The sequence below is a fragment of the Plectropomus leopardus genome, chromosome 14 (assembly GCF_008729295.1).
Source record: "Plectropomus leopardus isolate mb chromosome 14, YSFRI_Pleo_2.0, whole genome shotgun sequence".
Lineage (NCBI taxonomy): Eukaryota > Metazoa > Chordata > Actinopteri > Perciformes > Serranidae > Plectropomus > Plectropomus leopardus.
The window spans coordinates 2,473,033-2,485,654 of NC_056476.1; the positions used below are offsets into that span (position 1 = coordinate 2,473,033).

At 38.8% G+C, this 12,622-nt stretch overlaps 1 protein-coding gene across 1 annotated transcript in view; it reads right to left on the reverse strand.

Annotated features, from left to right (window-relative positions):
* The window catches only part of atrn (attractin), a 186,895-nt gene that overhangs the window by 148,661 nt on the left and 25,612 nt on the right, over window positions 1-12,622 (reverse strand). Inside the window, exon 5 of the mRNA XM_042500720.1 lies at window positions 6,490-6,686. Coding sequence (XP_042356654.1) covers window positions 6,490-6,686 — 197 coding nt within the window. The remainder of the gene's footprint in view (window positions 1-6,489; window positions 6,687-12,622) is intronic.

A 12,622-nucleotide genomic window follows, 5' to 3' on the forward strand; every position in this document is an offset into this window, starting at 1 on the left:
TGCTTCTCCAAACTGTGAGCGTGCCGACTGACATTTACCGTCTGTGATACCAACTCAAAAGATCCAAACGATCTCTTTACGGCTTTACAGATTTGAGCGGACTGATTCTTTTTAGGACAGACGTCCTCGGTCAGAGCAGTTTTCCCCTGCTGCAGGACGAGAACAATAACGGCAGCATGAACCGGAATCTCTTCTCAATGAAGGGAAAAGATTCTTTGGCAAACAAACTGCGGAGTCAGAAATAGAAAGATCGGCCTCGCCCTGTCCATCTTACGAATTGTAGAAGTTTGGAGACAGTTTGGGGGACAGTTTGTTCATCTGCAGCAGGGACACTCAAAGACAGGAGCCAGTCACAGCAGACACCATACATGTTTCTAAGATTTTATGATGTTTCCTCAGTTTTAGGATGCTTTGTATGATTTTAGGATATTTCTAAGATTAAAAGGACCTTTTTTTAAGGACTTCAGGACATTTCTCAGATTTTAGCACATTTAGGACATTTCTAGGATTTTAGGATGTTTCCAGGATTTTAGGACATTAGGGGGACCTCTGATTTCGGGACATATCTAGGATTTTTAGGACATTTCTAGGATGTTTCTCTGATTTTAGGATGTTTCTAAGACTTTAAGACACTTCATGGATTTTAGATGTTTATAGGATTTTAGGACATTTCTAAATTTTTAGCATGTTTTGGGGGATTTTAGGACATTTCTAGGGTTTTATGACATTTCTAAGTTTAAGATGGTTTCTTAGGTTTTAGGATGTTTCTGGGATTTTAGGACATTTCTTTGATTTAAGGACACTTTTAGGTCTTCGGGACATTTCTAGGATCTAAGACATCTGTTGGGGGGGTGCACTGGCCCTTTTTTAGATAAACAGACTATTTCAGTGCTGCTTTATGCACCCTGGCACCTTATGTGAATCACTTTATTTCATTGTGAATTAGATCATGGTCTGGGGGGCCACTCAGCACCCTAACGGGGACCAGATTTGGCCCGCGGGCCTTAAGCTGAGTGCCGCTGATGTACAGTCAGTCCATCCTACCTGATGAGCTACAGAGATAAAAACCTGCCTGGAACACAACATTTACCAGCCAATTACTGCTATCACTCCATCTCACCGCAGGAACAGGAAGTGAACCGCCGGGTCAGTTCCTTATTGATTATTATCCAAACAATGCAGAAGTGGCCACGTGCCAGGAAAGGAAATGTTGTGATTCACTGCAACAATCAAGGTCGCTTAACCCATTCCATGTTTTTGTTTTGTACACTGAAAAAAACCCCTAGTGGCCTATATTCTCCCAGCATCACTGAGCTAAGAAATTACCCTTTGCACCTTGGTTATTATTTCTATAAATAAAACATCCTTGCTTCCCTTATAGACGTAATTTGTTGAAGGCTACGCATCTGTGAAAGAGAGATTAAATGCAAGGCTGGCTTGACTAAACAGGCATCTGTCTGCCTCTGCGCCGCATGGTGTGGAAAATGAGTTCATTTGGGAGCTGGCAGCACAGAGTACACTAAGTGCGCTATTCCTCGGCTAACACACCATGACAGGGTAATAAAGGCTAAAGAAAACGCCAGTCTGTTTCCTCAACTCCCTTAGCTTTGGTAATTAGATGGTGAGCACACTGAGCTGCTGATATAAGTGCAGTTAAATGTGGCCGTTGTCTCTGCTTGTGCGGAGCGCCGCATTGGAGCCGTTCAACAACTAATAGAGCTGTTAGAGCGCCCATATGGTCTGATTCAAAAAGGAGAGCGGCAGGTCGTCACAAAAATGTAAAAAATTAAAAAAGGACTCTGTTCAGGAAGCTGATGCTGCAAAAAGTGGAAGTGAAGTCCGTCAGGTTACAGCAGATGGGCGCTGTGGGGGCAGCGGGAGCCTCGATTATACTGGTGGAGGCTTTAAGCTGAGGAGGCACTGGGTTGAATCACCAGATAAACAGGCAAAATCTGGACGGATAAAGTCAGTAACGCTCTCTTTACTAAACCTCCAACTGCTTCGCTGGAGCTGCTTAACGCTCAGCTGCGCTGGATTTTTACTGGGAGGGTTTTCTTTTCATTTGTTCCCTGCTATGTTTTCAAAGAAAAACGTTAGAAAGCTCTGGTATCCATAAAATTAGAAAATTAGTGGAAACTGATACTAAATTAATGATAAAAAACAAACAAAAAAAAATACCATGATCAACCCTGTGAAACCTGAGGAAATTTGCTCGATTTCTCTAAAAAACATGGAAAGAAATGCAAGGAAGACAACTTAACCAGGAATGATCCAAAGCAAGAAATGGATAATAAAATGTATCAATTTATTAATAAAATTAATTAGAAAATAATTAATAATTAAATAAACAATGAAAAAGAAATGTATTTTTTAAGTTGCAAAAAAAAAATTAGCTTAAAAATATTTTATTTATTAACTAAATAAAGAATGAAAAAAAAAGTTTTAAAAGAAATAGCTCAAAGCTGCAAAAAATTACCTGCAATTAGCAAGGAAAGTGAACAAAGTAGCAGAACAAAATCAGGTAATGATCAGAAACAAATGCTTAAATAAAATAAATAATAAATATAAATAACAATAAAATAGTATTTTGTAATCTATAATTATAGTTATTATAAATATTGAAAAAATATTTTTTCCTAGTTATTCGTTGTTTTTTTTTAAGCAAAGTTATAGGTCACTTCCTTTTTTTTGCAATATCTGGAGCATTTCAAGCTGCCATTTGCCTTTTTTTCCCCCCATGTTATTGAAAGAAGTCCTATTTCAAAAGTATGAAGAGGGCGTCTGAATGCTGTCAAAGAAAACTGATTCAGTCTTTAAAGGGTGAAATTACGGTGATTATGGAGAATACCTCCTCGTGGCTGTCTGCCTCTGCACACCATTTACAGTTTACATCTATGTCTGTGAAAACACGGACGCTTCACAACACATCTTCCCCCGGCCGCACAGAAAATCTCTACAATCAGCACAGCTTTAAGATCAGAGTCAAAAATTCAGTATCTGATCAAACATCTTCCTTTCTGTTCCCGAAATATGACGCCGAGTAATGTCCAAAAAAAAATGTTTTTGAAGAACATTATGATGTGACAGTGAAATTCTCCTTAATATCATTACTTCATCAATTTATCCTATTAGAAATTCATCTGAAATTGTGTCATAATTAGCATATGAATTCTTGAGTTATGGCCAAAAACATGTTTGTGAGGTCACAGTGACCTTGACCTTTGGCCACTGAAATGTTAGAAGTTTATCGTGATCATTAAGTGAGCGTTTGTGTGAAATTTGGGCGAGCTGAAGGGACCGCGGGCGGCTTGCTGGATAACTCTTGTCTAATTTATGGTCTGATGAACAGAGAGAGCGCAGGCTAAACAGAGGCTGAGCAAATAAGCTGCAGGCAACGAAATAAGACCAAATAAATCAATGAATAGGAAACACTAGGTTACAGTGTGAAAATGGTGCATGTGCTCGGAGGGCAGGAAGCCCATAAAGTTTTGCAACTGAAATTTAGTTTTTTTATTGCGTGTGATTGCAATTATCCTTGTGAGGGGTCGAAATGTTGCATTTGCAGCATCAGAGAGAAAAAAACTGAAGCTACAGGTGCTGACCATCGAGGCAACAACTGTGCTGCCCTGATCACTGTGGAGTCGGCGTGATGCTTAGAAATATAAATAAAATATAAATGTGCGTCAGTTACCACCAGCTCTGTTACGATGCTGTTCATCTCTCTGCAGCAGTGAGCGGCTGCTAGCATTGATCTTTGTGAATTGGGCTATTTTTTTTTTCCAAAGAGGGTCATTTACATGGAAAAGGGCCAATTTAGCGCCAAACATTTGCATATTACCTCGTTTAAATATGTGCAAACAACGCAGCCGCACCGAGACGTTATCTGCTTTGCATTGAAGTCAAGGGAGCATGTCTCTTTGTGCTGATGCTTTGAGAATTACGCTAAAGCGCCGATTCTCTGCCTGAAGCCCTACTGGGCCCGACCCGAGCCACCGGGTTTTTTTTTTTTTTTTTTAATGCATTCAGGCTTGAATTTGGTCGAGTTCTCAGCAATTTAGCTGTGTTTTTGGTTTTTTTTTTTTACATTTTTTGAGTGAAATTATCATTTACTATGCAGACCTTTGAATCCAAAGCAAGTTAGTGCAATTATTTATTTATTTTTTTTTTTAAATATGGGAAGAAAAGGCAACTCTGTAAGAAGTGTTACACAGATTTAAAAAAAAAACGGTAGATCTAGAAAATTATTTGAAAAAAAAAAAGAAATAGGGAAAAAATGTCCATGAAAAACTTTAAAATCTAGAGAATAACTATATTTATAATTTTTATGATTAAACATTTGATATTAGGTTACAAAATAATGATAATTTTGTGGGGCGCCCAGAAGTTAGGTTTGCAGAATGGGCGCACCATGTACAGAGGTTATGTCCTCACCACAGGTTCGATTCCTACCTCTGCCCTTTGCTGCATGTCATCCCCTCTCTCTCCCCCTTCCAAACTTAAACTGTCCTCTTAAATAAAGGTAACATGCCCAAAAAATAATCTTTACAAAAAAGAAAAAAGAAAGAGAATTATTCATTTTCCAATTCCTTTTTAAACATTTTTAAACATTTTTTTTAATTAATTAAAAATAAAACTCACATATTTTTCTTGTACTTTTTACTAACTTCTTGCAAATTTTTGGGTCATTTCTTCCTTCACTGCCTTCATGTTTTTGGCAGAAATCAAGCCAATTTTCTCAGGTTTCACAGGACTAATGGACCGAATCAAGAGGGGAAAAGAGAAAGGGGGGATTATGACTGAGAGAGGAGCTAAAGTGACCGAACAAATAGAGAGAGAGAGACGGGCTGCAAGGTGACTCGGTTGGTTGGCAGTGTTTCCTTCCTCTCAGGCGGTGGGAGAGATGTGCGTAACATGCAGCGAGGAGCTGAGATCATCATCTGCATGCTACATCTCCATCTTTTTATATGTGCGCTTGACACACCGTTTTGCGCAGCCCGCTCTGCCAAAACTATCACGAACGAGTCGAAAGACTTTTGAAATAAAGACGATGGAGAAGTGGTGCGAGGAAACACATCAGCCCTGAGCTTGTATTAAATGTTTTCATAATAAAAAAACTACATAAAGGTTTCTTTGACAGTAGAAATTTGAGTTTTTAATCTTGTTGGGCACAAAAATGTTGCCATGTGTCGAGCTAAAGTCGGGCTTGGACAGAAGTCGTGTGGATTCATGTTGGGCACAATCAGGGCTCTAAATGACACTTTTCTTTTGTGTCTTAAGCCAATTTAGTGGCTGCAAAAGCTCTAAATAAAACAGACACAAAGGCAACAAATCCTAATTTTCTCTACTACTGAAAGCACCTGCTCCATAAAATAATAATGAAAATAGGACAAAAGCACACCGCATTTCCATAAATATCTTGTCTTTATAAATTTGGCTGTTAAACGTGAATCCTGGCAGCTTTATTTATGATTTAGCCGCCCCTGAGACCGGTTCATGCTGCACAGAGAGCGCAGAGCCAGGAAGAAGCCTACTGAAGTCACGGAGGAGGACTTGGCGCGAGTGGGTCTGTTAGAGCCAACCTGATGACATCGTGCTTATTCAAACAGGGTCCATACATGTTTTTACATCTCCATGACTTTTACATGACTTTGAGGTAAATTTTAAATTTTACAATCTCTGAAAAAACCATCAATACTCCTTAGAGGCTCCTTTTCATTACTATATCATAGCTTTTATAAATGTATATTATTTGAAAAAATAATTAATTCAGAACAGGCTTAGAATTGAAAACTTAAGTAAAACTTGGAGACTGTTCATTATTTATGAAGGGGAGGCTGAGGTGTAAAAAGGGGGAGACACGTCAAATAATTCTTTAAGCACCAGGGAGGGACATACATTTTTATTTTGTATTTTTTTATTTATTTTGCCACAGATTTAAAAGAAATCATAGTGGGGTTTTTTCCTTTAATTTTTTTGGCAAGTTTTACAGATTTTTTTTTTTTTTTTAAAGAAAAACATTATTTTTTAAAATCTTTTTGGGGCATTTTTTAAATTGTTTTTTTTCTTTAAAAAAGAGGCTATTTTCAAACCAAAAAAAGTTTTTTTCTTTCATTTTTTTGGTCATTTTTAATGAAATATTATGGCATTTTCTGTTATTTAAATTTTTTGGGTGATTTAAAAAAAGCTGATTTTTTTTTTCTGTCAAAACAGAAATTTATGTTGGACTGTCACATTTCTGACCATCCTTGAAAACATCATGTGTTATTTTATAAGTTTGTGAAACAAAATTCCATGACTTTCCCCCTAAATTTTCAGGGTGTATTTAGTTTTCAAAACTTTTCCAGGCCTGACAACTGCTATTTAACTAACTCTATGACTTTTTCAAGTTTTTCATGACCGTAAGAAACCTGTTCAAAGCAGCGCAGCGTGTGAGATAATGAGGTCACATCACTGGCAGCTGAGAGTGATGCTTCTGCAGTGTCAGCTCACCTTGCCATCCGGGCTTGCAGACGCAGGTCTTGCCCTGGCAGCGACCTCTGTCAGGGTAGCCGCAGTCAGCCAGGCAGTAGGGGACATCACAGGCGGCCCCCTTCCAGTTGTCTTCGCACTCGCAGTACACCGAACCGGTGGAGTTCCCCACACGACACTCGCCGCGCCCCGAGCAGTTGTTGGGACATGTATTCACCCTGCAGAGGAAGAAACAGAGAGGGTGAGAAACTAGGATTTGCCTGATTTACAGACTCTGAATAAAACATCAGGAGTGCTTTCAACGACTGAGTTACATCTGTTTTGGTGCATCGGCTCGTCGGCTGTCTCCAGGCTGAACGCTGAAACATTTCCCCCTCAGACAGCAGAATGTATTGTTATTGACATCGTTCTCCCTCATCAGTTGGTCAAGCGCCCGCCTCAACGCTCGTCATTCCTCTCAGAGGGCCGTCTGCGGCGACAGCGCCGAGCCAGAGGCTGAGGTAACTGGCAGACACAAAGTCACCGCAGGCACACGAGAGCAGATGGTTTACTCCCCCAAATCTGCAGTAAAACAGCTCTGAGGACGCTCTCCGTGTCCCTCAACAGGTCATTTCTGATGCACATTACGGTTCACAACGGACACATTTCTTCAAAATCAAGCCAAAATACAAACATACACAAACTGGAATCAGAGTTACATACTCTTTCCAGTGATAGTATATTCAGTTTATTCCATGTGGAGATAAGATTATTACATTTTGACTTCCTCTTCAGTATCAGTGAAATTTGAGGTGTCAGCAGAAACAGGAACAGAGAGGGTGAGTCTGTTTGGCTTTGACGTTTCGTGGTGAAGAAGTGACAAAAAAACAAGTGCATCCTGAAAAGGAGTCCAGGTAAAACCACAAACTACGGCTATTTTCAGAATTTATACGTTATTGCTTTGGTCCAAAACAGTCCAAAAAATATCAATAAACATGAGCAACACTCTGCCAACACTGAACACTGGAGTACGTAACCTTTTAACACTCACTCACTCACTTTCACAAAAATCTGAAAAACAAAAGTGACTAAACACAATAAACATATGAAAAAAATAAAAACATACAAATAAAAAATAATCTAGTAAAGAAAATCTGTATAAAATATATATGGTAAAAAAAAAGAAATTGTCAAAGGTATATAAAAAAATAAAATTACAGTATAATGAAAAAACTGAAGTGCATTGTATAAAAAAAAAAATCTGTATGAAATGAAATTGGGTTTTGCAGAATTTTTTGTAAAGCAATGTGATCACAAAAAATGTCAGCTGTGTGACTGCAATGCCAGTTAAAGGGTTAATCCCAATATTTGTGAGTGTGAAGCTACTCCATAGACAGTGAATGGAACTCTGATTAGAAAAGGTTTAAAAACCGGATTAAACAGATTAAACATGATCCATATAAACACCTCTATCATCTTAAACAGGCCCAAACTGGATCAAATTTCAATCAGTTGCAGAGGAGTGTTTTAAACCTTTTCATAAACTGATCAAAAGAAAAGTTGCATCATGAAAACAATGAAGATGATTCATCTCTGGCTGCGATCTTTCTGCACATGCTCCGTCCTCATGTAGGGGGACGTCACGTGCCGACGTACGTTTCTCAACATCTTCCAAGCAGAAGTGGACTACAGCTTTAATCCTAAGTCTTAAAGAGCTGAACGTTATCGAGCGACAGTAGGAAAATTAGAAATAATGACCTATTTATCCATTAGTTTGAATTCAGCTTCCGAGGGGGACGGACAAGATGCTCGAGCGGCCCCGTAACCATAGTAACTCCTTCACTTCTGTCAGGTGCATGAGAAGAGAGCGAGAGAGCGCTGTGCTGCTGTCAGACGTTATCCGTGATTTATTTTTCAATGCAGGAAAATGCACTTGTGGCATGAGAGTGTGTGAAAAGTGTCAGTTGCGTGTGTCTCACCGTCGATGCGAGAGTTGGCAGCCATGTCGAGTTACTGTATTCATAATTTTTGCGCATGTCACACAGCTGCACTGTTTACATGTGTCAGCACATGTCAATGAAGGGTTGGTTTTGGTCTTTTTGGGAATCTGTAGACCCTAGTAAAAATAGAGAATATTGCCAGACTCACCCTTTACTTTGGAAAACACTTCAAACTGAGTACAAACAACGTCACTGTTTTTATATAACAAAAGTAAACAAGTCAATGTCAAAAGTTTTGCTGTAAACTCTTAGTAAACTGCCATATTATTATCCATCAAAGCGACAGACTGAAGTGAGACGTTAGGTTTTTTCCCTCATGAAGACAAACATGTTTGGGAGCGAGACAGACGACACAAAAGGCCTCCGTCACTCTTTCATGTTCCCTCTGCAGCTTCGTGGTTTGATGTTTCGGCTCCTCCACCTCTCCCAGACACCAAAGACCGGAGGGCCCGGGGGCACTCCGCTTTCATCCGACTCTATGCTTCTCAGCCCAACTTCAATCCCATCGCTGTGGCGGCGGCACCAATGAGCCAAAATGCAAAGGTCCGCTGTGTCCTTTGCAGATGTTCGGAACGGACAAACTTCACTTTGGTTTTTAGAATACTTTTCATTTTTTATGCCAGTTGATGCAACCAAATCGGAGAAAAACAATGACATTTTTGGATCTTTATGATTTGTGTGAAGTTAAGTTTGATCCGCCTGTCTGTGGGAATGCTGACGTGCGCCGATACAGTGATGTTTTGCAGATTAAATGAAATTTAACGGGTGGTATAAGGACACAATTGCATAGAGAGGAAACCCACAAGAGTTTCTTCAGAAGTCTGCTGTTATAACTCAGCAGTTAGAAGGCAAGGCAAATAAACAGCTCACAATAAAGTTCAACACTCAGCAGAGTCTCTTGACAAAGTCTCCGGCAGCCCGGTTGGTTTGGCAGGCCGAACCGAGCCGAGAGGCAGTCGAGTGAGCTGCTGTGCTACCCCAACAATAGACACACTTTAGTTGAATAACGGGCAATGGTACCGTGGAGAAGCAGACAGGGGAGGTATTCATGGAGGCAGAACATCCAGAATTAGGAAAGTTCACAGTCAGTGCTAAGGCTGAGGTAGGAAGGCTGTCTGAGAGTAACACAGAACAGGTGAGCTGAGCTGCCTCTCTGAGGCGGCTTGTGCTGAGCAGCGGACAACCAGGGAAAAATGAAAATTACTGAAAGCTGGGTGACTGGGCACGCATAAAAGAGCAGGTAACAAGGAAATGTGTAATTATTTGTTTTTTCTTCTCTCTTAGCTCTGCTTTATATCATCTTTAAGACAGTGATTGTACATACGCCTTGAATCAATTAATGTGTGCTAATATGACCCTGACTCATTTACTGTACTTATGACACATGTGAGAGCACATGGGAACATTTACTCTCATGGTAATGCTTTTGCCTTTAATATATATATATATATATATATATATATATATAATATATATATATATATATAGTTTAATTTAATGGATTATTATAACTGTTGATATATTCTGGTAGTCACTGGTTGGAGAATGTAATTTTTTTTCAAGCCCCTAGAGGGCTTTGGACAATTATCCTTCATATTCTTTCTTGTTATGTATTGAATATTCTCAATGTTCATACGTGGAAATAAAGAAATGAAATGAAAACGCAGAAATGTGACATGAGATGACTTTACATTTTGGTAGATGTTTGTTGTATAAACATGAAACTGAATCAGTCTTCTGTGACTACACCTCTGTATTGTTCTTGCCTACAGATCCATAAAAAAGTTTTTTTTTCTGCAAAGGAGTCCCACTTGCTGAATAGCTGATGTCAGAATGAGTATTGACAGCTCACAAGAAAAGACATCATGCAGGAAACACACAACACGTGGGTGGAGTGAAGCAGCACTTCTATCACGAGGTTGTTTCGTTTTTTTCATTAATATTGGTTTAAAAAAAAAAGAAATCAGCAAGGAGGGAAACTGTGGTCTAAACCTCAAAGACATCTTGACCTCAAATGGACCTAAAGAGCACAGACATGCATATAAAAAAGGGTCAAGAAGAGACAGACTCTGTAATAGCGCTGATGTTATGATTCAGCCCAGTGGGTTGTGGCAAGCTAAGATTACCCTTACAAAAATCCTACACGTGTGCGGCGTTGAATCAGTACCAAAATTCAGTAAATCCACACTGGACCCACAAATCTTAGGATAGAGTATCATCAGTATCAGACTGTAACCCTTCAGTGACGTGTCATTAGTCGGCTGTAGCCAAAATTGGCCGACTGAATGCATGGCACACGGAAAACTGGGGTAGATGAGTTCATTGCTTGCTTATAGCTAAAGTAATGATAGTGTATGGAAGCAGAGAGAGGCCTTAATAATTAAAATGTTTAAATATATATACAATGTAATTATGGATTGTAACCACTCCTTAATGTCGTCATTTTATTCAATCTATATATTCTTGACACAGAAACAGGAAATTACATAATGCAGCCCACAAAAAGGAACCATGAACTTTTCATTTTCAGCCAGGTGGCTGGTTATGACTAATACAAGTTATCGCTGTTTCATGAGTATAAAGAGTACATATTTATAGCATTGGAATATTTTATTTTGCCATCTATCTGGGTGCACTTAATGAGGCTGAATTCCCTTTATGGAAATTTCCAGTAGGGATTTAAAATTATTCCATTTTTAAAAAACACAAACTCTGATAGAAAATCCAAGGGGTTATTAGACATTTCAACTATCAATCTGCATTTCTGAAACCGAAAATAATTAGGAAATACTTGTGGAGATTTTACAATATGAATCCTAATTTTATAGTTACATTTTAATTCTAAAAATTAAGTTGTATCTACATTTCAATATTAAGGATGTACTAGTGGCTACATTTCTCAATTATGTGTTGCGCTTCTTTAAATAAAGAAAAATAACCATAATATTGTACTTATTATTATGTACTTTCATATGGGTAAGTTTGCAACAACAAGGATTCAGTCTGTAACCCAGTTAAATCATAATTTAATTTAAATCATGTTGCAGCAAATTATAAAATTACCTAAAACTGATGAAAGGTTAAACAAAAGCCTTACTTAAAAATCAAATTTTTGTTTTAAATCCAAAATTAGATTAAATGTAATTCTGTTGCACCAACAATTTTAACTCCAGATTAAAATATGATCCAGTGTGAACTTTAAGCTTTAGGAGGTTAAAACAAAATGCTCATCACTCTCCACTCATCGGTCAGTTAAAGTCATTTTAATTGAGTAATCAGTCCCACATATGTGTTTTGAGTATATTATTAAAATGTTGTGGATTTACAGGATAATGATTAATCATTTAAAATAAAGTAAAGACACATTTTAACATTGCCTATTTGCACGTGTTTGTACTACAAGTATGTGATTAAAATAAAGTGAAGCAACGTGATTAAGTGAGTAAAGTAAGTGCATATGAAGTAAAAACAGAAGAGTCATGTAGACAGAGGAAGAAGGAAAAGGGAAGAGAAAGCGAAATAACAGATCAACAGGTTCATTTGTGCGTCAGTGAATCGGTCCACATGTTGACGAAGCTATTTTTTATTTCTGATAATAAACTGTATCTAATAACACAGCCATTCAAGGAACTAGCTGAAAAAAAACTTCAGGGGAAAACTGCTTTTCGTGCTGGGGCTCTAAACAGTTTTGGTGTTACTTTGTAGATATTATAATACATCTGGCTGTCAGAGGCATATTTTGAGATCTGGTGGTTTTTTGGGCTGCTTTTGTCGCACAGACCTGGCAGCCCTGGACTGGTAGATGACGGTGTAATAGATGATGATGTATTGAAGCAACAAAAACATACTGCAGCACTTGGACAGCAGCAGCCTCACATGATCCTCTCACTAAAACGCTGTGGACCAGCCGTGCCAGCGCGCAGGCTGAATCATGCAGAAAGTGATAGCTTTGTATGCGTCATCGTGTCCCGAGGAAGGGCGTGAAGTGGCTCCTTCACCTGACTAAATCTCCGCAGCCACTAAAACTGAAATGATTTGCACAGAGGCCCAGAATCAGAGCGTTTGTCATTTAGCGAATACTTTTATCCCGTGAATGACACCATCACGTACGTGGACTCTGAAAGATGCACAAGCCGAGGCCCGGCAGCAGCACACACTCGGCTGCAGAGGATTAA